This window comes from Plecotus auritus (genome assembly GCF_963455305.1).
Source record: "Plecotus auritus genome assembly, chromosome: 9".
NCBI lineage: Eukaryota > Metazoa > Chordata > Mammalia > Chiroptera > Vespertilionidae > Plecotus > Plecotus auritus.
The window spans coordinates 36497943-36524412 of NC_137783.1; the positions used below are offsets into that span (position 1 = coordinate 36497943).

Consider the following 26470-nt stretch of genomic DNA (forward strand, 5'->3'; position numbering starts at 1 on the left):
TGGATGATCTGGTATTGTTGACTACAGAATAAATAGCACAGAGGAAAATCCTGAAACTGGCTCACAAATTTTACTTCCGAAATGCTTTCATGACCACACAACTCAAGAGAATATTTAAAAATTATTTTTACTAGAGAATTGGCAAATAAATTAATTATTACTTTAATTGTGTCATGATGTTTTATTCTGTAGTCCGTGTGGCACAAGTTAAGGGCCACTGTAATGGAAAAGCATTTGTAAGGTAGAAAGAGAAAACCTAGTCACTTGCATACTAGTGTCTTGTTGGTCTTTCTAAAAGACCACTTTCCTCATTCTTTTCCTTTCTGGAAAACAAATAAGGCCTCCTACCATTTATATGACTGTACGTAAATCAGCACATTTATATTCAAGGATGTGGAAAATATTGGCCCTAAAGCACTGAAGGGACAATATTGCCCAGACGTATCTCATATACATCCTTTCGTCCAGTCTCCTTGCTGACTGTGGACTTGCAGACCATTCCTATCCTGGCATCCAAATTCATGCTAATCCCTGCCCCCCCCCACACCCCTGAAATGTCCTCCTCCTCATTCTGCATATAAGAATTATGTCTACTCTCCATGCTTCAAGATCTGGCTGAAATCACACCTGCTTCTATCAACTTTTCCAAGTGGACCCAAAAGAGGAAAGGGATGAGCAGTAATGTAACAGAATAATGTCCCAGGCAGCCATAAGTAAAATAAAAGAGAAAGGCTGCAACCAAGATGTCACCAAAACGGCATCACTGGTTTACAGGTAAGAACAGAAAGTTCAGAATGTAATTTAATGTTATGGGAAAAGTCATCTATATAACCATGTAAATATAAGATCTCACTTTTATAAAGATAACTATGTGTGAATTGTGTACATGTATAAAAATATGAAAGAACAAACAAAATGTGATCTCTAGGGAAAACTGGCAGTGGCCTTTTCTTCTTTTTGCTTTTCACTGTACTTTCTCATTTATATATTATATTACTTCTGCAATAAAAATAAAAATACATTTAAAAATTTTTATTTTGTTAATCCTCACCCAAGGATATTTTCCCATGGATTTTTAGAGAAAGTGGAAGGGAGGGGGAAAGTCAGACAGAGAGGAGCATGGATGTGAGAGAGACACATTGATTGGTTGCCTCCCAAACAAGACTGCAACCGAGATATGAAGTATATGCCCGGGACCCTTCAGTCCAAGGGCTGATGCTCTGTCCACTGAGTCAAACCCACTTCTGTTCCAAATCAAAACTAAATGGTTACATTTCCACTGACATAAGTTTTTAAATCCACAGGACCCAGACATAAAGAAAACTACTTTGCACACAAAAATAAACTGCAACTGAGGTGGTTAGCATCACCACCAAGAATGTGCTGCCTGCGTAAGACTCAAGACAGACACAAAGATACCAGCTCTCTGGGGTTAATTGTTCAAAATCGCAGCTGTAGATTGTTTCCGAAACAAGTTTAAATAGTTTGGTTTGCTCTCTGCAGTTATTCTGAAGAGAAAAATACATGCCCAGAGGAAATGTGATAGAAGCGCCATGAGGACCCTCACTGCCTGGGAGTGTCCGGCACTGTGCTGAGTAATTACTAGTGGAATACATGAACAAACACGGGGTGGGCAAAAGTAGGTCGACAGTTGTAAGTATGTGAAACATTTTATTCTTTTTTATTTATTAATTATTGTATTACTTATTTTTATTTGTAATAAAAGAAGGAAGAGCCCTAGCCAGTTTGGCTCAGTAGATAGAGCGTCGGTTTGTGGACTGCCAGGTTTGATTCCGGTTAAGGGCACGTACTTTGTTGTAGGCTCAATTCCTGGCCCCAGGTCAGGGCAAATGTGGGAGGCAACCAATCAACGTTTCTCTGTCTCTCTTCTTTCCTTCCACTCCCTCTAAAAATCAGTGGAAAAATATCCTCGGGTGAGGATTACCAACAACAACAAAAATAAATAAATAATTTTAAAAAGGAAGATATATATGGGACAGATATGATATGCAATACCCAATAACATAGAAATGGTTTAAAAATCGCAACCATACCAAAGACCTGATCCATAAATGCAAGGTGCATGTGAAAAAAATATATATCGAAAAAATGACAATATCATATCATTTAATGAATTAATTCTGTTAAAACTTTGCTACCTAAACAATGTTTTAATTGCCTACTGTTCGTTCTGTAAATACAGACTTCTGTAAAATGACACCAATATTATTGCTAATAAGAGAGGAATATCATACTTAGAACATTTTGTGAATAATGTGCCTTATTTCTTGCTGCTCTTTTTAACTCTAATACCAATAATCCAAAAGAAGAAAGAAAGTTCAAAGGTTCAAACATTGCTAGATGTTTATGTAGCGAGGCACCAGCAACACCCAGGAAGACATACATGTGATTTGTTTTTAGAACATTTATTTATAGCATTCTTTTAGAGACACTGAAAAAGCTAACATGAAATTAAGTTAATATAAAGTAAAAATGTTTTAAAATATATCCTTTGCCAAAAGATGGAATTAGTGGTTTGAGAATCTCAGGTACCATTTTTCTTTAAGTTAGTTATAGTACCTCTTTTTGGATCTTGAAAGCTTAAAAAAATGCTACAGAATTAAGTGAGCTATTGAGGATTCCTTTACAAGGTAATTCAGATCTATCAGCAGGAAGTTGGACTTACGCTTGCTTCTAAGAGACTCACTGATCCGTACTTCGCAGTCAGAAAAGAATACCACCCGTCCTTCACAGACAAAAAAGTACTGTGGAGTCACTTTCATTTGGGTACTTATATTATTTAGAGTTTCCATCCAAAAATGAGAACAGCTTTTCTCTTACCCAACAGTGTCCGCTCCCGTCCCATTCTCCCTGCACACTGTGGCAGGCAGAGCCCGCCTGTGGCCCGGATGGGTTGCACCCAGGCTACCTACTGAGGTATGAAGACAGGCGCTGCCCTACATCTATCAAATGTGTGTTCTTTGTTATCAACCCAGCAGTTACTTCTTAACTCGCTTTAAGAACAGTATTAACAAACCCATTCTCATGATAAAATCCTCAATAGTACTGAAGCGTGTAAAATGAAAAGTAAGGCACCCTCTTAATTTCCAGAATCAACCACTAGTAATGTTACACTAAGGACATTTATATATATATGGTCTTGTCTCATTTTTAATAATGCTGAATAGTATTTTCTTGTGTAATTATAGTCATGTTAAATAAGTTTCCTAATTGGTGCATATTTAGGTTCTCTCCAGTTTTTTTAAAAAAGTGTTATTATTTTTGAACTTCATATTTAGTGTTTTTGCATTATCCTCTAACATACTTGCAATATGAATTCATAGAAGTGGACATGCTAAATTAAAATGTGTGAAATATTAATTTTTAATAGTTACAGCTAAATGTTCTGCAAAAGTGTAGTAGCAAACTATCACCTTTGCCAAGACTGTAGGAAAGTTTCAGTTTCTTCAACCTCACATTTTCCCCTCAACTCATGGGTATAAGAATAGACCTCATTCTTTATCTGATTAATAAATTCATATTTCTTCGACTGTGAGTGAGGGTAAGATATGTTCATATAGTTGTGGCCATTTGTATTTCTTTTTGTGTGAATTGCCTCTTCATTTATTTAGTGCTTTCTCCAGAAGGCAGGCATGAGCTCAAAAGCTGGGTGGGGTTATATGTGAGTCCTTTATTCCTAACTTGCCTGTGCCATTTAGGAAACACATCTGAATGCAAATAAGGGCAGTGGTATTACGACAGAGATAAACCTGCATCATCTGACCTAATTAATTATTTTGTTAAAAATATGGAAAACCCAAATGTGGTTCCTTCATTATTAGCAAGAGATTTGTGTGACACACTTCATAAGGCATTGCAATCTTCCATCCAAATTAGTTTAAAAATAAAATGTATTATCTAAGACAGAACCAATAACTTAAATAACTTTTTATTTTAAAATTATTCTTCTATTCAGGACAGCAAAGATTAAAAAATATTACTTTTATTTATTACTTAAAAATGTGTAATAGTGTTGTTTGAAAGTATGAATTTAATCCAATTAGGTGACTTTAAAAATCTAGACACTCAAATATTATTATGCTAAATTAAACTTGGAAAAAAACTGATTTAGAACTTATGTTCTGCCACAAAAATGTTTCAAATCAGTGGTTATCTTTGAAGCAAAATTATAAAAAAACAGAAGAGTGTTCTCAAGCAATAGGTAAATATTAAAGCAACAACTCAATAATAGGGTAGGGGTAGGCATTTAAGAGCAGAAAGGGTATCTATGCAATAGAAAATTCATAAAAATTAAAAATAGACTTTCTAATGTATTTCATAACAATGTATGAACCCACACACCAATATACAATTGCAATTAAAATACCAGTGAGATAAAAGTTAAATGTTACAACTCCAGGGTTACAAAATGTCCTATAAACATGCAAACTTCCCCACAGAAAGAACCCACGTGTCTTACCTCTGTGGCTAGGCTCTGGCTGGCACCATTGTCAAGAAGAAACTTGACAACTTCTAGGTGGTTTTCCTGGGCTGCCATATACAATGGGGTGAAACCATTCTGCAAAATAAAAAGTAAAATGTTTGCAGCTTTCTAAAGCCAATCTATTTTTCTACTGTACTGATAATATTTTAGGTTTCAGAAAACGCTTACACATAATAATTTTAATAACACTTTAATGGAGACATTCACATATACTAAAAACACCTAAGTACAATAATGTAAATGAATTTACAATATAAATATAATTCACAATTATACATCATAATTCATAGTTTGAAAGTAGTTCATAGTTAATAGTTTAATTCATATTAATATATCCACTTTAAATAGGTACATTCATTTAACCACTTAATTGAGTGCCTACCACAAATAAAGAATCTTACTAGATATCAAAAGGATATGAAAAATACATTTGACCATTGTACCTCCTGAGCATTATCTATTTTAAATAAAATACGTAATACTTTTACATAAAAATAAACTTCTGAAATAGTTTCTACTTTGAAAAGAATTTATATTAATTTCAAATGGCTTCACACTTACCATGGAAGGGGAGTCTTAGAGCAAAGGAAAGAATACCAATTTGCAAAAGGGTAAACTTTGATTTTAAAGTGGAATTTGATAAGCAGTCTATTTTTGTTAAGTTTACTTCCTTTCACTTTTTTTGCAAAGACAGTATTTTAATGTTCAGAATATATATACACATATACATATATATTTATACATATACATGCATATACAAGCACACACACACACACACACTTTCTCTATATGTTTGTGTAGGTTTGCCTGAAATGCGCCCAACTGCCGAAGAACTTAGATTCAAGCAAATAAATGTTTGCCTCACATAGAAAGCTTCTTATTAAAAACATTTTGTATGTGTTGGTTCCAATGTATTTCACATCTATGAAATACTGAAATATTTAAAAATCTTATTACAAGATATACATATCAAAACGTTTTCCAAACTATAATAAATTCTCTTTGACAAATTTTTTCAGAATGCAATTCTATTTAACTGAATGCTCTAGAAATTTTATTTTATACATTATGCACTTTCCAAGAATAAAAATAAATTCTAAGTAAAATGTTATCAGGTATTATTCAAATTTTTGTGATTCGAAAAGTTAGGCTCATCATAAATATCAATTGCTATATAATTACCTTACTTATCAATAATTCAACCTCTGGTGGCCTTTTTTTTTTTTTTTGCTTAAAGCTGAGAATTAGGAAGTTAAAAAGCTGTTACGCATAATTGTAACAACCTGGGTTATTTGATTGCCAAGCCAAGATTAGAGACATAAAATTAGAGGCAGTAGAATATGACAGAGCATTCAAGCTTCTTCCCTTTAAATTATCTACCTACTAACACCACTGAAGATTCATGTTATTTTGTTCTGTTATGAAAGGTTTTATTAACATTAAGCATGAAACATGGAGTAATTGTTACACAGTGTGTGTGTATGTCTGCATGTGTGTATATGTGCATGTGCCTATGTGTTTCATCTTTTTTTTTTTTTTTTTTTTTTTTTTTTTTTTTTTAAATATATTTTATTGATTTTTTACAGAGAGGAAGGGAGAGGGATAGAGAGTTAGAAACATCGATGAGAGAGAAACATCGATCAGCTGCCTTCTGCACACCCCCTACTGGGGATGTGCCCGCAACCAAGGTACATGCCCTTGACCGGAATCGAACCTGGGACCTTTCAGTCCGCAGGCCGACGCTCTATCCACTGAGCCAAACCGGTTAGGGCTCATCTTTTTTTTTTTTTAATATATTTTATTGATTTTTTAACTGAGAGGAAGGAAGAGGGATAGAGAGTTAGAAACATCGATGAGAGAGAAACATCGATCAGCTGCCTCTTGCACACCCCCTACTGGGGATGTGCCCGCAACCAAGTTACGTGCCCTTGACCGGAATCGAACCTGGGACCTTTCAGTCCACAGGCTGACGCTCTATCTACTGAGCCAAACCGGTTTTGGCTGTGTTTCATCTTTGTCACACTTCCCAGAACTATATAGGAAAACTGAAATGTAATTAAGATTACCATTATCATATTGTCTATTTTCTCATTTTCTTAATTGACCAAAATAAAAGATCATCAGATCCATGGTTGATTTAAATATCCCTTAAAAATCAAAACCACAAGGAAAAAGAAAAAAACTAACAATATTAAGAAAGGGGAAAAAAACAAAACACAAAACACCAGCTGAAAACTGTGGATTTTTCTTATAGCTCAGCGAACTACTGCATATCTGTCCTCATCAACTGAAATTTCCAGATGAAGGTACCGATGTTAGAAGTTTTTGTTTTTTGTTGTTATTTTTTAAAGAATTTTTATTGATTTTCAGAGAGAGGGGCAGGGAGAAGAAGAAGGTAAGAGAGAAACATGGATGTGAGAGTGAACATCAATCAGCTGCCTCCTACAAGCCCCCTATCAGGAATCAAGCCCTCAACCCAGGCACATGTCCTGACCGGGAACTGAACTGTCAACCTTTTGGTGAATGGGATGATGCCCAACCAACGGAGCCACACCGGCCAGGGCTAGGAGTAGTTTTTAAGAAAAAAAAAAAAAAAATCATGAAGAAAATCCAACATCAGGCACTGAGATTTAGGGGATGTTATTCTTACAGACCTGGAGCTCAAGGAGTGATTCTTAAGAAGCACAACTTTTAAATCATTCCACAGCCCTTTTTACAATGTGGAAGAGTGCAATGTATAGAACTGGAATTCCTCAGAAATAAGATGTAGACAAGAGTCAGAGCAAAATGGAGCCATGAATAAACATCACCATTTCTCTCTAGCACAAAGAGGCGTAAGGCAAGGTTTTCAATGCGTCATCATCGGACAACCTACAGATGAAATGATTTTCTGTGAAACAGCACCTAGATTGGGAGAATGGTCAGATTAAAAAAAAAAAAGCAATTTTCTCTTAAAAGTACAGCACTGTTTTTATATTAATTTCCTAACTTAGGAAATTTCCAAAAGAAAGAGCTGGCCCAAAAGGAACATATGGGTGCCCAATTTTTACATTTTTCTCTTCTGTAGCAATAATCGAGGCAATTCTCAAAAGGCATCCAAATTGGAAAAGAAGTAAAGCTGTCCTTATTTGCAGATGACATGATATTGTACATAAAAAAACCAAAAGATTCCATAAAAAAAACTAATAGACTTAATAAATGAATTCGGCAATGTAGCAGGATACAAAATTAACGCCAAGAAATCTATGGCATTTCTATACACCAATAGTGAACTTACAGAAAGAGAGACTAAAAAAGCAATCCCATTTACCATCGCACCAAAAAAATTAAGATACCTAGGAATAAACTTAACTAAGGAGGTAAAAGACCTATACGCGGAAAACTACATGACACTGAAAAAAGAGATAGAGGAAGACATAAACAGATGGAAGAACATACCATGTTCATGGATTGTAAGAATCAACATCATTAAAATTTCCATACTACCCAAAGCAATCCATAGATTTAATTCACTCCCCATTAAAATACCAACAGCATATTTCACAGACCTAGAAAGAACTATCCAAAAATTCATCTGGAATAAAAAAAGACCCCGAATAGCCACAGCAATCCTGAGAAAAAAGAACAAAGTAGGTGGGATCTCAATACCAGATTTCAAGTTGTATTACAAAGCCACTGTTCTCAAAACTGCCTGGTACTGGCACAAGAACAGACATATAGACCAATGGAATAGAATAGAGAACCCAGAAATCAACCCAAACCACTATGCTCAATTAATATTTGACAAAGGAGGCATGAACATACAATGGAGTCAAGACAGTCTCTTCAATAAATGGTGTTGAGAAAATTGGACAGATACATGCAAAAAAATGAAACTAGACCACCAACTTACACCATACACAAAAATAAACTCAAAATGGATGAAGGACTTAAACATAAGATGGGAAACCATAAAAATGCTAGAGGAATCCACAGGCAGAGAAATCTCAGACATATACCAAAGCAATTTCTTCACCGATACTGCTCCTAGGGCAGTGGTCGGCAAACTGCGGCTTGCGAGCCATATGCGGCTCTTTGGCCCCTTGAGTGTTTAGCAAAGGCCAGCTTAGGAGTACCCTAATTAAGTTAATAACAATGTACCTACCTATATAGTTTAAGTTTAAAAAATTTGGCTCTCAAAAGAAATTTCAATCATTGTACTGTTGATATTCGGCTCTGTTGACTAATGAGTTTGCCGACCACTGTCCTAGGGCAATGGAAGCTAAAGAGAAAAATAAACAAATGGGACTACATCAAAATAAAAAGCTTTTTCACAGCAAAAGAAACCATCAACAAAACAACAAGAAAGCCCACTGTATGGGAGAACATATTTGCAAATGTTATCACTGGTAAAGGTTTGATCTCCAACATCTACAGGCAACTTATACAACTTAATAAAAGGAAGATAAATGATCCAATAAAAAAATGGGCAACGGACCTAAATAGAATCTTTTCGAAAGAAGACAGAAGGAAGGCCAAGAGACACATGAAAACATGGTCTAAGTCACTAATTATCCGAGAGATGCAAATCAAAACAACAATGTGGTACCATCTCACACCTGTCAGAATGGCAATCATCAACAAATCAACAAATGACAAGTGCTGGCGTGGATGTGGAGAAAAAGGAACCCTCGTGCACTGCTGGTGGGAATGCAGACTGGAGCAGCCACTGTGGAAAACAGTATGAAGTTTCCTCAAAAAACTAAAAATGGAGCTCCCATTTGACCCAGTAATCCCACTTCTAGGAATATATCACAAGAAACTAGAAACTATGCAACCCTATGTTCAGAGCAGCACAATTCACCATAGCTAAGATCTGGAAACAGCCTAAATGCCCATCAGCAACTGAGTGGATTAGAAAACTATGGTACATCTACACAATGGAATACTACACTGCTATAAAAAAGAAGGAATTCTTACCATTTGCAGCAGCATGGATGGACCTGGAGAGCATTATGCTAAGTGAAATAAGCCAGGCAATGAAAGAAAAATACCACATGATCTCACTCATTTGAAAATAAAGAACATTATAACCTGATGAACAAAAAGATAGATACAGAGGCAGTAAAGCACCGAATATACTGTCAAATTACAGCGGGAAGGCTGGGGAGTGTTGGGGAGGGAGGGAAATAGATCAACCAAAGGACTTGTATGCATGCATATAAGCACACCAATGGACACAAGACACTGGGGGGCAGGCGGGGATGAGGGCATGCGACAGGGGGTAGGGGAGGCTGGGGGACGGTCAATGGGGAAAAAAAAGGAGATATATGTACTACTATATGTAATACTTTAAACAATAAAAAAATAAAAAATAAAAAAATAAAACAAACAAAAAAAGAAGCTTCTATGCCAACACATGATTGTCATGTATTTAGGCAACAGTGCCAAATACAACACCAGATTTCTCCGAGTTCTAGTTTTAGGAATATTGGCTATTTGTTAACTCCTTTTTCTCTGAGGAATACAGAACACTGAGTATTAAGTTTTATGTTTCCACAGATTACACTGTGATAATGAGGGAGTGGAAAATATTAATTTCTGTTTTCTGTTGGTAGAAGGAGGCACAGGAGATAAAACTGCTTTAATACAGTCACACCTTTGGAACAGAAAAAGAAAAAAAGACCTAAGGTAAAGGCAATGACAAGAATTAGTGTAAAATAATATCTACAAATTCTTACTCCACAGAGCCTGTTTATAAGATCAGAACTTGATGTTGTCCAATGTTTTTATTTTCAAGGTAAGAAAAATTCTTATATTTCAGGAAGGCAAGGGACTCTCCTTGCACTATTTCTTACTAGCTATTAAATATTGCTCAGAGGGTAAAATTTCACTTAGACAGGAATACCGTCTTTCTTCAATATTAATATTCCTGTGATGTTTTAATGTGTTGCCACATAGGTGGAATTGCCTGGTATTACTGCTTGCTCTTTAGAAGAGCTCCTATTGAAAAGTTGCTACCAGGAATTAACATGGAAACTCCATTCTGCTGCATGGTCATCTCATTACTTATTCTGTCCACGGAACAATGCATATGGGAACAGAAGGCATATGGGGACAGGTGTCCAGATGAAGGGAGACATGCTCTCCTGTGAACTGTGGAGCAGGGTATGTATGCCAAGCACAGCTGCAAGGAACAAGGAATTTTGCAGCCTGTGTTCTTCTCCTTTGCTTCATCATCACCAGAGAATGTGTCAAATTGAAAGAAAATCTGGTTAAGGCTTTATTTCGCCTGCAGCTTCACCCAGACATTGCAGAGGAAGGTTTAAAACTATGGCTGCTCTAGAATGTCAAGAATGTGTGCAATGTTTAAAAGAAGGAGGCTTATTTTTCTTCCCTTGAGGGGAAATAAAGGAAATGAAATGGATTAGAGTTTTTCCACTATCTCAGAGCTTCCCACCAGTTATTTCCCAGTAAAAAGTTATAAGGGCATTTAAAAAAAGTTTAAAAGCCTGATGCTTCTCTTGCAGTCAGACGGTCTGTATCTCTCTCAGATGACAATACTTACCAATATTCAACCATCATAACTTTCCTTTCTGGAAAAGCGTTATCACTCCAAGTGAACTCTCATAGGGAATCAGAGTAAGTGGTATGGACTAGGTGAGACAAGTCTGACCGGAGGGAACCAGAATGAAGTTAGGCCACATATACAAGAAATCATGTGGTTGAAAGCACCGTGAAGTTTCTTTTCCACCACACTGATAGTTAACGGCATCAGAGCGATCACCTCTGTGGCCATAGTAACAAGGGGGGAAGCCACTGCCATTCTCTGGACCCATAAAATACAGGACGAGGCTCCTGATATCCAAAGATACTCAGTACTGAAAAAAGGGGAGAAATCGGGTGCACTCAAAATGGAGATCAAAAGGAAATGAAAAAGTTTGAGACTTTATCTTAAAAGATAAAACTAGAAATTATAAAAGCAAGTTTGTGTGATTTAACAAAATGTAGGTGATAACTGCATTTGTGTATGAGATCGCAGAATGAACAAAGTCTAAACCAAATATTATTTTTGTAAACAGAAAGTGTGATATTTCCAACAAAATTATCTGATGGCTTGACATCTTTCACTCCACTCCTCCGCCGCCACACACACACAGCAAAAGCAAGGAGACAGTCTGTTTGCAAAAAGTATTTGAGAACCAAAGGCCTCACCTAATTATTTTTGTGTCATTTAATCATTCGATTTTCATATAATTCTCATTTGAAACACCTATCAGAAAATCAGCCTAATCCCGTGGTCGGCAAACTGCGGCTCGCGAGCTACATGCGGCTCTTTGGCCCCTTGAGTGTGGCTCTTTAACAAAATACCACGGCCTGGGTGAGTCTATTTTGAAGTGGCGTTAGAAGAAATTTAAGTTTAAAAAATTTGGCTCTCAAAGGAAATTTCAGTCATTGTACTGTTGATATTTTGCTCTGTTGACTAATGAGTTTGCCGACCACTGGCTAATCCTTCACACACTGCCTGGTCTAATAGTGCCAGAAGCCACATCCTCACAGTTTAGCTGTACACCCAGCAATTCTCTGACATCTCTCTCCCGGGCCTCATAAACTCCTGTCTCTCCTTTTGCAAAACTTGCAGTCTTGTTCTATAACCAATCTGTTCAATATCGAACACCCTGGGGTAGACTGACAAACCAGGATAGATTGTCAGCGTTCAACTAGAAGGAAATGTCTGAGTAGGGACCAGCTTCAAAAATGGTCAGGTCCTTAGTGAATATTTGTGTGCTATGAGGATTGCTTTTCTATACAACCTCATGTCCCTGGGGACTCAAATAGTGAAAATTTGGAAAATGAGGACCCATATTTTTAACCAATAAAATGAAGTTAATTCTTTTAAGGCTCAAAGTCTATCAAGTGATAATCTATTGGTATTCTTAGAATTTCATGCAAGATTCTGAGAACTTATTGGAGGCCCTATTCAATGAACTATTAGTGTCTAACCATTACAAAGAATCTAGAAATTTCAAAGTTTGGGGGCTTTTACAGTTTATTCTGCTTGTTTTTTCTTCTTTTCAATCTGTTTTAGGAACTAACAATGATGCCTTAGTTAGGAGACAGGAATTAAGTAGTGTCTTCCCTTTTTCAATGAGATAAAGCACTGATACATTCTGAACTTCTAAGACCATGTCCTCATTTATAGGCATCACCATTTCCTCCTTAGATTAATAAATACTGAGACAGGACCTGAGCTAGCATCATGAAATAGTATAAGACTGTGCATTACAGATATCCCTTAAACATTAGTGACTATAACTACTAGTCATACATAGATGGATGACTTTTAAAATCTCTACCTCTCACACATATGCATTGCAAATAAGGATATGTATGAATTTCAAAAATCTATAATATGTAACTAATCATTGAATGTAGCTCTTCAGTATTGTATTCTTAGAGGATATATGAACCAATCAAGCACCTGAACCAAAGAACATTATTTGCCATTTATAACAAAGTCACTTTGCAATAGAGTTTGTTGGTTTACCTGAGACTGTGCATTGACATTGGCTCCATTTGTAACCAAGACCTTTACCACCTCTGCTTGCCCAGCCAAAGATGCTATATGCAATGCTGTGTTTCCTTTCTGTAAGACGAAAGCAAGATACATCAACACTCCCATATTTCTCTGTTTTGACAGTTCACAAAATATCAAATCCCCCTGTGTTTTAAGTTCTCCAAAGAGAACAGAGTTCACAAGTATTTCATGAGAAACATGCTCTGATTCTTATGGAGAGCTAACTCCTCATTGAATTTGGCAAGTGACATAAAAAGCATTAAGTGTGTGATACTAACCTTTGTAGCTGCATCCACATTGGCTTCTCTCTGTAGCAGTTCAGAAACAACTTCTACATGGCCTTCTTTGGAGGCAAGATGGAGCGCATTCAACCCATTCTGATGAAAAGGGAGGGGAAAGCTTTACTCAGCAGATGGAAAATAGGGGAGTCAACAGTCTACCGGGAACTCTGAGGAAAACATCCCCTCAGCAATCACTTCTGTGTGTACAGTGTACTAACCTGAACTGGGAATAAAAGTACTTGAAAATTAGGTGGGCTGTTCTAATATCACTACTTACTAAATTTTAGGAATTGTTAAAGGATGCATACCTACATTTCTGAGCGCTCCTCTAACAAAGCAGAGAATAATTTGATAATTCAAGCTGGTGAGATTTAACAGAAAAAAAAACTGGCAAAAAAGAGAAAGTCTTGGTAATATCTAATGAAGGATTTAAGTAATTAAAAAAATAAACAACAATAGCCACAACTCACCTGATTGCAAATGTTGATGTCAACTCCGTTTTTTATGTAGTCAAGGGCCTTTTCCAAGTGTCCAGCTCGAGCCGCTCTTAAGTAACTCGCATTGGCATCAGACTAAAATAAAAGAGGAAAACATTTTATTGAAAACAATGAAACTAATATGCATGTTTGTAACTACTCAGTTTAGAGTGCAAACTAAAAGGGAAAAAAAGAAAAAGATTTTTAAATTGAATTACAAACATACTTTGTTTTATTGGATTTCACAGTTTTATTTTTTACATATTAAAGGCAAGACCCTCCACCAGCAAAATTATGATGACTGGTTTTACTGCAGTGATCTGGAACTGAACCCATAGTATTTTGGAGGTGTACCTGTATTGTATTTCTAACATGAAAATACTAATAAAAGGTCTTTGTCAAGTTACCAGAAAAAAAGATAACTTCTTTAAAAGTTAGTTTCAATTATACAAAATTACCCCTTGTGAAATGTCATAACTGATTATGAACTGAAAGAGAAAATTTCCATAATGTGTAGGTACCTTCAATCAACCTGCAATTTCCAGAGAGTAAAGAGATATCCTGTAACTTCCTGGTGGCTACATTATGAAAACCTCATGATTATATCAGACATTTAACATCTATTCCATTCTTTTGTAACCATCATGACCAATTTTACAATTAATAGCTTCACAAATACATTTAATGCTATTACACTAATTTAACAGGGAGTAATGATGTTCTCTTGGATTTTTCTACAGATTGTATTTGAAAAGCATTTATAAACATCTACACAGACTGTGACCTGTACTTTCTTTTAAAAATATATATTTATTGATTTCAGAGAGGAAAGGAGAGGGAACGAGGGTTAGAAACATCAATGATGAGAATCATTGATTGGCTGCCTCCTGCATGCCCCCTATTGGGGACTGAGCCAGCAGCTGGCATGTGCCCTGATCGGGAATCGAACCATGACCTCCTGGTTCATAGATCGACGCTCAACTACTGAGCCACACTGGCGGGGCAATACATATAAATTTAAAAAAACAAAAACAAAACTTATAATTCACTTGCTGAAAATGTATAACTGAACTGTTACTAAACTCTAATTCTTACAATTGTGCAGCTGAAACTACCTGCTATTGGGATCTTTAACAGAAAGAAGCCAGTGAAAGGAAAGCCTATGAAGTTGGGCTTGCATGATTTCTGTAGAACAATTTGGAAGCAGGTTTTCCTGAACAGGCAGCCTAGAACATCTCATCACTGGTTATATATATATATATATATGTATATATATATATATATATATAGGCCTGGTGCACGGAATTCATGCACGGGTGTGTGTGGGGGGGGTGTCCCTCAGCCCAGCCTGCACCCTCTCCAATCTGGGACCCCTTGAGGGATGTCTGACTGCCCGTTTAGGCCCAATCCCTGTAGCATCAAGCCTAAATGGGCAGTTGGACATCCCTTTTACAATCCAGGACTGCTGGTTCCCAACTGCTTGCCTGCCTGCCTTCCTGATTGCCCCTAACTGCTTCTGCCTGCCAGCCTGATCACCCCCTAACCACTCCCCTGCCAGCCTGATTGATGCCTAACTGCTCACCTGTCAGCCTTTTTGCCCCTAACTGCCCTCCCCTGCAGGCCTGGTCACCCCAACTGCCCTCCCCTGAAGGCCTGGTCCCCCCAACTGCTCTCCCCTGCAGGCCTGGGTCCCCCCAACTACACTTCCCTGCAGACCCAGTAGCCCCCAACTTCCCTCCTCTGCTGGCCTAACTTCCCTCCCTTGCAGGCTTGATTGCCCCCAACTGCCCTCCCTTGCAGGCCTGGTCCCTCCCAACTGCCCTCCCCTGCTGGCCTGATTGCCCACAACTGCCCTCCCTTGTAGGCCTGATCGCCCACAACTTCCCTCCCCTGCTGGCCATCTTGTGTCCACATGGGGGCAGCCATCTTGTGTGTTGGAGTGATGGTCAATTTGCATATTACTCTTTTATTAGATAGGATGTTAGTATATATTTTAAATCCTCACCCAAGGATATTTTTTCATTGATTTTTAGAGAGAGCGGAAGGGAGGGAAAGACAGAGAGAAATATTGATGTAAGAGAAACACATCGATTGGTTGCCATCTGCATGTGCCCTGACCAGGGCCCCGGCCAGGGAGGAGCCTGCAACCTAGGTATGTGCCTTTGATCAAAATTGAGCCTGGGACCCTTCAGTCCACAGGCTGATGCTCTATCCACTGAGCCAAACTGGCTAGGTCTCGTCACTGGTTATAAATGCAATGATGCAGGGTATGTCTTCAAAGAGGAAAGTGTCTTTTATCAGCTATGTGGCAAACACCCCCTTCAAAGTTTCTGCTCTACTAAGCCATCGCAGACCTGCCCGATAGTTTCATTGCTCAGTGCTCCCAAAGCATTGCTCTCATTGAGCTCTCTTGGTATTTATCACAGAGCATCATCGTTTTGGTATAGCATAGAGTTTAGTGGCAGTTCAGAGTTGTACATTTTGGTATACCTCCCTAAATTGTAAAGGCCCTTAAGAACAGCAGAGGCAGATTAAGGGATAGGCAACTGGAAAGCGGAACTTCGAGGAATGCCAATTCATCCCTGGGAGTGTAATTGTGATGTAGAACGGTCTTTAATGCTTGTGTGGGTCAGTTTAGTAAGAACTGACTTGCTCAGGACTTCAAAGGAGAGGGCACTGCCTCCAGGGTCACCACCCTCCCTAGGATAATTGTGCTATTGGCATTTTGTTGTGGATGATTCTTTGATGAGGGGGCAATCCTGTTTGTGTCAATGTTTACCAGCATCCCTGGCCTCTACCAACCAGGTACCAATAGTATCCTCTATTTGCTACAATTAAACATGTCTCTGGAATTGCCAACTTTCCCTGGGAGGTAGGTAGGGTGTAAAATCTTCTCAGTTAGGAACCACTACCCCAGATAAATAGTCAACTAATTTATTTAAGGATTGGAGGCTTCAATAGACTTAAATCTTCGGACAACCTTGATTGCCACATGCTTTGACCAAGCACAAGGCAGTGATTTCATGTATAATATTCATCTTTCTGTTTCCCCTGCAACTAGAAGCATCCCTAGCATATAGCAGGTGCCTATACTTTTGTGTGTGTGTGTGTGTGTGTGTGTATGAATGAATGAATCAATCAATCAATAAGTAAATTGTGTGGAAACAATTTTATTAGATAAGATATTGCCTGGAACAATAGAGGAAGCTTTATTAACAATAGCAAAAGCTATTTAAATTGAGACTCTGTTATGATACCAAAGCTGAATAGCAGAGATTGTAAACTAAGGCACTGAGTTGGGTATCGGGAAACACATGTAAGTATTGGTAAAATAAAACGAGGATTTGAGTCAAGTATGCACATCATGTACTCAGAGCAGAGGGTTAAGAAAGAGATTCAAAATAGACAAAGGACAAACCAAAGCTTCCAGAAATTTAAAGAAAAAAAATAGCCTTTAAAGAGGTTTGCTCTTTGAGAAGATTAGTTTTTTTTTTTTTTAATTTGGTTTGTAGATTCAGAAATAATTTAGTTATGCAAGGATGGCTCATTGTACTACAAAATAACATCTTCTTTGTGCCTGCTCAAGGACTTATCAGTGAGTTTGCCCTGAAGGGCTCTGATGCTGTTCTGGAAACAATGACATCAGTCGCCTGGATACCTCAGCTACCAGAGATAACAACTGTGAGTTAAGCATCCTGAAGTCTGACTTTTGAGTACATAAAAACATCAGCTAAACAAATTCAAAAAGAGGTTGCTAATTCAAGGAAAACCTCTTCTTGATCCAAAATCCGAAATGGTTTGGCAATTTCATACACTGTCCATTTTTCTCTCAAATATTCTCAGAATAGTCCCACCTGAAACTCTAAAGCAGAACAAAAGATAAACAATATAAACCAAGCCTTCTGAATTCAGTGGTTCTCTACCTATTTGGAGTTAAGTTCTTTTGAGAATAACAAAAGATACCAACAAAGCCCTTTCCTTCAACAATTGCACACATATGCATGTACACACAATCAATCTGCATAGACACAGCAAACGTGCATATGTACACATAACGTGCACACTATTTCATGAGGCTCAGGATGGCTACCATAAGGCTGTTCATGGACTCACCTGTAAGAACACCTGCTCTAAGGATAAAGAATTCTCTGGGTGAACCCGGCTGGTGTTGCTCAGTGATTGAGCATCAATCTATGAACCAGGAGATCACTGTTCGACTCCCAGTCAGGGCACATGCCTGGATGCAGCCTCAATCCCCAGTGGGGGGCGTGCAGGAGGCAGCCGATCAATGGTTATCTCTTATCATTGATGTTTCTATCTCTCTCTCCTTCTCCCTTCCCCTCTGAAATCAATAAAAATGTATTTAAAAAATTTTTGGTCAATACCTTCACTATATCTATTTCACCCTACAACTCTGGAATCAAATAATTGTCAGAAGTAGCTAATTTTTCACCTGAGAATATTAGAAGGAAGGAAAAAATTTTCTTCACTTTCACTTTTCTCAAACCTCTGTTACATACAGTCATGCTTAACACACCAATACATAACAATTGGGCACTTCATACTTCAAAGTATTGGGGGAGAAAGAAGGTGCAAAAGATAAAGCAAGAAGAGGGTAATAAAATCTGATTTGGAGAAAACGGACCACTTGTAAAATGAAGTTAATAATGCCACAGAAAAATAACCAGAGGTTTCTCCTTTTCTCCCAACCACCTGCAAGCAATGCAGTCACATGGTCCTTCCACAAATATGTGAGTATTGATGATGTGCTAGTTGGGCCAACATCTGACTGCGTGGCTGTGAACAAAACAGATGTGATATAAATAAAGACTCACTAGCCTTCATCTCATTGTTTTACACTTTTCCAAATTGTGCTACTTAAATGGCAGAGTAAACATTTTTTTTTCCAAATTCTGCTTGTAATATCTACATATTTTTATTTCCTTAATGTTAAAAAAAATTGCATTAGGCTCAACATCAATGTGCTGAATCTTCAAGCTGTCCTTTCATCAAATAACTAGGGGCTACTCTCCTGAAGTTACAGTCTGTTTTTAATCTGGAGCATTCTATCAAAACAATGCCTTTTTAAGCCAGTTGTAGACAAATTATTATGGAAGGAAATTAGGTCCCATGAGAGGTTGAGCTCTGCTGTGTGGAAAGTCATACAGAGAAGGTCACTGCCTAAGGACAGTTGGCAGAAAATGAATACAAGCAGGCTAGTCAGCATTTTTTTCCCCTGAATGATCAAAATCTGAAGTAAGAATTTGGAAAATTAAAGTGTCCTTTGTCATTATTTAATATCTTAGCTACTTAGTCATTTTACTAGACAGAAAAGAAATATGAGCCATGTATGCTTTTCAAGGAAATAGTTTCAAGGAGAGAGAGAAGCATTATTATGAATATAATAATAATTCAGCATTTCTACCTGTACTAGAATATTGATATTATGCACAGAAAATAGTGATTGGAAAGAATAAGCATTTCTTGAGTGTCAACCTTAGTAAGAACTAATATTCCAAACCTCTGAATATATGCTATATGCTATTACAAATACTTATAACTTAATGTTTATTAAGTAGTAATATCCTTATGTTAACTTAGTTCTTATAATATTTCTATGAAGTAGTATAGTAGATTGAGTAGTATCCCCCCAAATTCATGTCCATTTGGAACCTCAGAATGTGACCTTATTTGGAAATAGGACCTTTGCAGAAATAATTAGTTAAGATGAGGCTATACTGGATTAGAATGGGCCCTAAAACCAATGATAGATGTCCCTATAATAAGAGAATAAGATATACAAATGTTGAATAATTATGTTGTACATCTGAAACTGACATAATGTTGTATGTCAATTATATCTCAGTTAAAGAAGAAGAAGATGAGACGGCACACAGACACATAGAGAGACCATGTAAAGATGGAGGCAGAGATTAGAGTTATGTTGCCACAAGACACGGAGGCGCCAGCAACTGGAAAAAGCAAAGGAGAATTCTCCCTAGAGCCCCTGGAGGGAGTGTGGCATGCTGACACCTTGAGCTTGAACACTGGCCTCCAGACTGCGGAAGAATAATTTCCATTTTAAGCCACCTAGTTTGTGGTGGTTTGTCATGGCAGCCCAAAGAAACTAGTACAAGTAGGTACTATTACTAGCTCTGTTTTATAGATGAGACTTGAGCTTTAGCAAGGATGAATGACTTTCCCTGGAACATGAACACAGACGGTTCAGAGTTCAGGCTGTTAACCACTGCTCTAGGAAAGGGATTAATAAATATTGATTTACAATTTATGCTCAATAATTCTTGGTTCATTCATTCATTCATTTTTCATTGATCAGCTCATCCTGCCATCCATTCACCCAACCACTGAATTAAATATGTAGATACTTTTAGGTATGTTCTCTGTAGACCACAATTCCTTAACTGAATTCATTTCAAGGCTTCAAAACTAGGCTAACAGAGACTTTCCAGAAGAAATGCAGATTAGGGAGTCCAATAACAGAACTCTGTTCCATTGCTTCTAAACCTCAGAGGGCAATCTCAACTGCCCAGTGATATATGATCCACCAATCCTCTAATCTTTCTCCTTTATCTCACCTTCCCAGCTACCTGGGAACCATGTGAAGGGTGAAATAATCCTTATTATAAGCCTCAGGTTCCTTTTCTCTACTGGTGTCCTATACTGTGCCTACCAACATACTCAGGTGTTTCTGTAAAAAAAAAAATTCATTTCACCTTTCTACCTAGCACCCCTGTAAGTGCAATAAATTATTATTTTATTTTTAAATTATTTATAAATATCAGTTTGAAGAACTGGTTTAGGCTCAGTGCTTCTATACCCTTAATAGTACTTCATACTTGAGTCTCTAGCTAAATGGCTTCTCTTGCTGGTCAGTAAAGTCTCTCCTTTCAAAATCATCAGTGACCATTTGATGCCAATCACTACACGGTGTTCTTTAATTTTAATTCTGTCTTCTAATGTTGACAATTTTATAGCACCAATCACCTTCCCATTCTTAAAAATCTTCCTTTTAGCTCTTCTCATCTCCTGTTCACTCCTTTTTTGTTTCCTGTACTGTCTCAGCCCATCACTGGAAAATGGGCCTCTTCCAGTTTTCAGAACTCACATTTCTTTTTTGTGTGTGCTCATTCCCAAATTACTTCATCACTCTCATGATTTCTACCATTCTAAACCCACCATTCTGTATCTATGTTGCGCCCATTTGCATCCCAAAACATTTCCACTTCCATGTCCCACAATTCACCCACTGCAACAGCAAAAACAAATGTTTAAGGAGAACATATGAAGTATCTGGCACTGAAACTAGGTATTAACAATAGAGATGTGAATAATGTATTCTCTTGATTTCCTTATTTTGATTTAAAGGTCCCAAGGTTATTTTTTAGATACTAAGGAATATAACTATGGTGTGAATCTTTGATTATTATTTCCTTCATTTTTCCCTCCTCAAATTCTCTTCCAGAAGTTATATGTAAGCATCCTATAAAATATTCTGTCTTTGGAGCATTTACAGTTTCCATTCTCCTTTTAAAAAGCATTTATCATACATACAAAAGAGTACATAAAATATATATGAACAATTTAAAGAAGAATCATAAGAGGAACACCCACATACCCATCCGTCAGCTCAAGAATGGAAGTTAAAGTAGCTTTGTAGACACCCAATGAGCCATTCCTTGACTGTCTCTCCAAAGACATCCTCTGTTCTAGTTAATCACTCAGGCCTTTTTTTTTTTTTTAATATATTTTATTGATTTTTTTACAGAGAGGAAGGGAGAGGGATAGAGAGCTAGAAACATCGATGAGAGAGAAACATCGATCAGCTGCCTCCTGCACACCCCCCACTGGGGATGTGCCCGCAACCAAGGTACATGCCCTTGACCGGAATCGAACCTGGGACCCTTCAGTCTGCAGGCCGACGCTCTATCCACTGAGCCAAACCGGTTTCGGCGATCACTCAGGCCTTTATAGTTTTAACATATGTGTATACAGCCCTACGCTAAATATTACATAGTTAATTGTCTTAGCACTCTATATAAGTAGAAACATACATTATGGATTGTTCTGTGACATGCTTGTTTTGTCTAATGCTGTGTTTCTGAGCGTCATCCATGATGACATGTGTAATGATAGTCAATTTATCATTGCTGCTTGCAGAAGATTCCATCATGTGAATAACGCAATCTATTTATCTCTGTAGAGTGGATGGATGTTTGTGGTGCTTCCAGTGTGGATCTGCTATCAACCATGCTGCCATCAACATTCTGGACACTAGTCCTGGCACACATAGAAACACTTGTTAAAAATAGGATCTTAAATTCTGGGTCATTGGGTATGTGCTTATTCAACCGTTATTAGTTAATGACAACATTTTTTTTCAAAGTGATTGCACCAACTTACACTTTCTCTGGTTTGAGATTATTGATTGTGAGCTCATATTCCTTAGAAATTAATCTTTGGGAATACTTCCAGGCCTGGATTAACATTGCCATACTCCAAGGAGAAATTTATGATTGCTTTTGCGCCAGTTGCCTAGAGGTAGTATAAACCCAAGATTATTTAAAAAAAAAAAGCTTGCCTTGAGGGTTTGGGGGTTTTAAGACTACACAGATACATTTAGACTTCAAACTGGGGTAGATATGAGGGATTCTTTGTGGTTACACATACTCGGAAGAATTGTTTCCCTTTTATCTGCTGATAAATTGAGACCGGCAAATTTTTGCTATATTCTTCTCTGTGGTGGGTTTATTTCCTGTTCAACCTTACGTTGGAATCTACAATCTTTGGGGCCCAGCTCAATGTGGGGAAGGGGGTGTCTCTTATTAGACTGTCCGCTCTGGGTATATTCTAGGTTTGTCTCCAGTGGCCTAAGTCTATGCAGCCAAGTAAAACTGGTTCTTGCTGGAAATATACTTAACTTTTTTTTTTTTTAATTTACCCTACTACTTGCCCAGTTCAGATCTTAGCCATGTGATGCCCAGATCATTCCAAAAACCTTCAGGAGGTTTCAGTTAGCACACTGTTCCTAGATGATTATTCCAGAAACACTGAACACTACTGTGGAGCTCATGAGGAGCCACTGAGGGTTGGGAGAAAATCATGACAAGGATGATAGGATGTTAGCTGTAATTTAGTGAGTACCACCTAATAAAGATCAGGGATCACACTAAGCTATGTATCTATATATCTATATCTAATCTATGTCTAATCTATATCTATGTCTAATCTATAGTCTATATGTAAATATATATTGCATTTATAAAGTATTGTTATGTATGCATTATCAAGATGGGAGCCTTCATTACAGATGCAAAAATAGTTTCATAAATGTAAAGTGGCTTACCCAAGGTCACACAGCTAATAAGTTAGCATCAAAGATTGAAACTCGTAACTTCTTACTAACAAGCCCAGTTCTTTCCTCAATACCAGTGGCTCTGTGAACATTAGGGTTAAAGAATATAAAGATCAGCCCTAGCCCAAAGGGTTGCGGGTTTATTCCTGAGCAAGGGCATGTACCTGGGTTGCAGGTTGATCCTGGCCCTGAGGGTGTGTGAAGAAGGCAACCAATGTGTCTCTCTCACACTGATGTCTCTCTCCTCACCCCCAACTGCCCTTCCTTTCACTCTCTAAAAAAGAAGAAAGAAAAGAAAAATCAATGGAAAAAAATCCTCAAGTAAGGATTAACTAACCAGCTAAATACTAAGATTAAAAGGCTGAGTAAAAAAAAGTAAGGCTGAGTAAGCAGAGCTCCATATGACTAGCGTCACTTTCATCCCAAGTAGATCTACTTTTACATGTTTAAATATTGACATTTGATGACATGCTTCATTTGTAAAAATGTTTCTGCTTTTAAACCATAGTGTTCAATCACTGCTATGGTATAGCCTCTGAGGCCCTTTAAAACCTACCCCAAATAAACACTTCCAGCCTGCACTGAAACATGAATGCTGATCTTAAAGGCTTAAATTATTCATCCAGGGCTTATTATTTCTCAACAGGCCCCATCACTTCCTGGCACTGTGACTTTACCTAGGATACCTTTCTCTCTCTATTTATTTTTATTTTTTTTATTGTCTAAAGTTTTATATATGCCTACTTTTTCCCCAATTGACCCCCGCCCCCAGCCATTCCCAACCCGGGCAAGCCCCCACAACCCCAGTGTCTATGTAGGACACCCTTTTGACAGTAAAGCTCACTACCACTACTTGCTCCCCATCACCCCCAAGAGAGTCACCCCACTAAACCCTAGGTCCAGCTCAAATGTTACTTCATCCTTGTTATTTTCCCTGATAAACACTGGGTATGACCCTTTTTCTCTCCAAACTCCTATAGCACTTGGTCTGTCCAGCTGACACACCAGCTATCTCATCCGGATTGGACTGTAGTCTCTTTTAGGATAGGTCCATGTTCTGGTCAGGGCTTATTTTTGCATAACAAACTCTCAGTAAGTGCTGAATGAAGAAATGCTGATCTCCAATGCAGAGTCCAACCCTCTAACTGTCCCTTGAGAAGCAAAAACCCACACCAACTTAATTGGGAACATAAAAATCTGCTTTGTATCTTCTCCAGTCTCTTGCTCTCTCTCCATTTCATTAGATGAAGAAAGAGTAGTGACAGAATTAGGAGCTCTTCTTCCAAACTTCAGGAGAAGATAAAAGAGTGGGTCTGAGTCTATTCTGATTTCTCAACTCACTTTGGGTACACAGCTGGGATCACCTATGGAACAAAGTTTTTGTTTTACAGTTACGGACAGAAAAAAATACGCACGTAAGGTCTGCATTCTGTTGTGTGTAATGAACCACAAGGCATTTAAGTATCCTGACACAATCATTGGGCACTTGTAATAAATATGGGAGGCATTTTCCATAGGTTGCGACACAGCCATTCTCACAAGTCTGTGCAATTATCATATACATTGTACAGGTTAGAAGAGTAAGGTTAGGTAACTTGCCGAAGGAAATTCCTCTAGAAATTGGCAGAGCCAGGATTAGAATTCATGGCTTTAGCATGAGTTCTACTCTGAACTCCTACTATCTAATGCCTTTCCTGGCGAATTGTTCCAGAGTTATATAAGAGAGAGAAAGGAACTTACATCTGTTGAGTAAAGAAGGAAAGAAAAGGTAGCAACATTTATTTGGTGTCATCAGATAGGCAAGCACTCTGTTAAGTGCTTTGAGCATATGAACTTATTTAATAATCCTCAACTTTTGGTAGTTGTGTTTTGAAAGATAAAATAAAAGCTCAAGAAGATGCATAATCTCCCACAGACAGTGTTAGAACCAGAATTTGAATTCAGGGCTATATAACATCACATCCCAGGAGTATGCTGCTGGAGTATGGTAATTTTTCTTTTAACCAACCTCCCTCCTTCACCATTCCTTTTGTCTAACAGGACTGATGCCCAAATACAGACAACCTTTCTATTGGTTTCCTACACCCACTGGCTCCTATTACAAGTAATTGTGTTTTTCTCTAACATGTTTATGGCAGTTCTGGCTTTTGGAATTATGTAATTAAAGTGGTATTATTTACACTATGAAATAGTACACAGAGAAAGAGTATTTTTGTCAGAATGAAATTAAATTATTTGGAAAGACTGATTAGAATGAAGTTCCTTAAAAAGTTGCTGCCGAATCAGATATGAATGAGATGACTTTAAGGAATGAAAATAAAAACCAAAGATTTTATACTCAGATTACTTCAGATTTCTTTAATTTTTAGCTTTTCTTTGAGGATACTGAAACTGGGACTCTCAGCAGAAGCACTGGTGTTGGAAGGACAACATGAACTCCTGTCAGTGGATTCATGTTCAGAGACAAGGCCTCATCTTTACATCCCACCTTTGGCATGTGCCTTGAGTGGGAATTGAACCTTTGATCTTTTTGGTGCATGGGACAGTGCTCAATCAACTAAGCCACACTGGCCAGGGCTGTTAACCATTTCAAAATGTAACCAAAGAACTACTGATATAAATTTTGCTATATAAAAGCTCCTATAACCATGTTTTCTACTTCTCAAGAAGATTCTGTGATAGCTCTAATAAAGTTTCTTCCACTAAAATTTGTAGAGAGTGCCTGGGAAGGCACATGGGCATTCTTCCTTAATAATTGTCAGCTGAACCCAAGGCGACAGGCAAAGCCGTCTTGGATACACATCTTACCAAAAAGGCAGATGTGTTCTCAGCATTGACTCTTACCTTTGCCCAGATGTAGGGAAGTGGGTTTTGATATGTAAATCCAGTCAAGCACTAGGAATGCTCGGGCCTACTCCAGAATGCAAATAATCTCCTTTGTCTTGACTTTTGGTGAAAGTTTTTGGTATTTGGGGGTATAAAATAAACACGCTGCATCGGCTCTGGGTCACTGTCTCTCCATCAGAAGAGGGCAGCAGTCCACCCGGCCCCAGCTTTTCTTTCTATCTCTGTGTCTTGTCTCTTTATTTCTCAATCCCTAGCCACCTCTACTCAGGAATTGGACCCACTCTCTAGCCACGCTGAACGCGGAAAAGAGAGAAATAGTTACAAAAAATTTCCAGAAGCATCAAACAGACCACACTGCCTGGTTTCTGGTCACATATCAGAAAATATGGCCCAGGAAGAACACCAATTTTCTGACCTCACAGTGGACATGCT

General features: G+C 37.8%; 1 protein-coding gene across 16 annotated transcripts in view; it reads right to left on the minus strand.

Moving 5' to 3' along the window:
• ANK3 (ankyrin 3) overlaps positions 1–26470 on the minus strand; it is a 488871-nt gene that overhangs the window by 190512 nt on the left and 271889 nt on the right. For all 16 annotated transcript variants that reach the window (XM_080640919.1, XM_080640916.1, XM_080640924.1 and 13 more), the window contains exons 2-5: positions 13813–13914; positions 13340–13438; positions 13032–13130; positions 4481–4579 (exon numbers count right to left, since the gene is read on the minus strand). In XM_080640919.1, coding sequence (XP_080497045.1) covers positions 4481–4579; positions 13032–13130; positions 13340–13438; positions 13813–13914 — 399 coding nt within the window. The remainder of the gene's footprint in view (positions 1–4480; positions 4580–13031; positions 13131–13339; positions 13439–13812; positions 13915–26470) is intronic.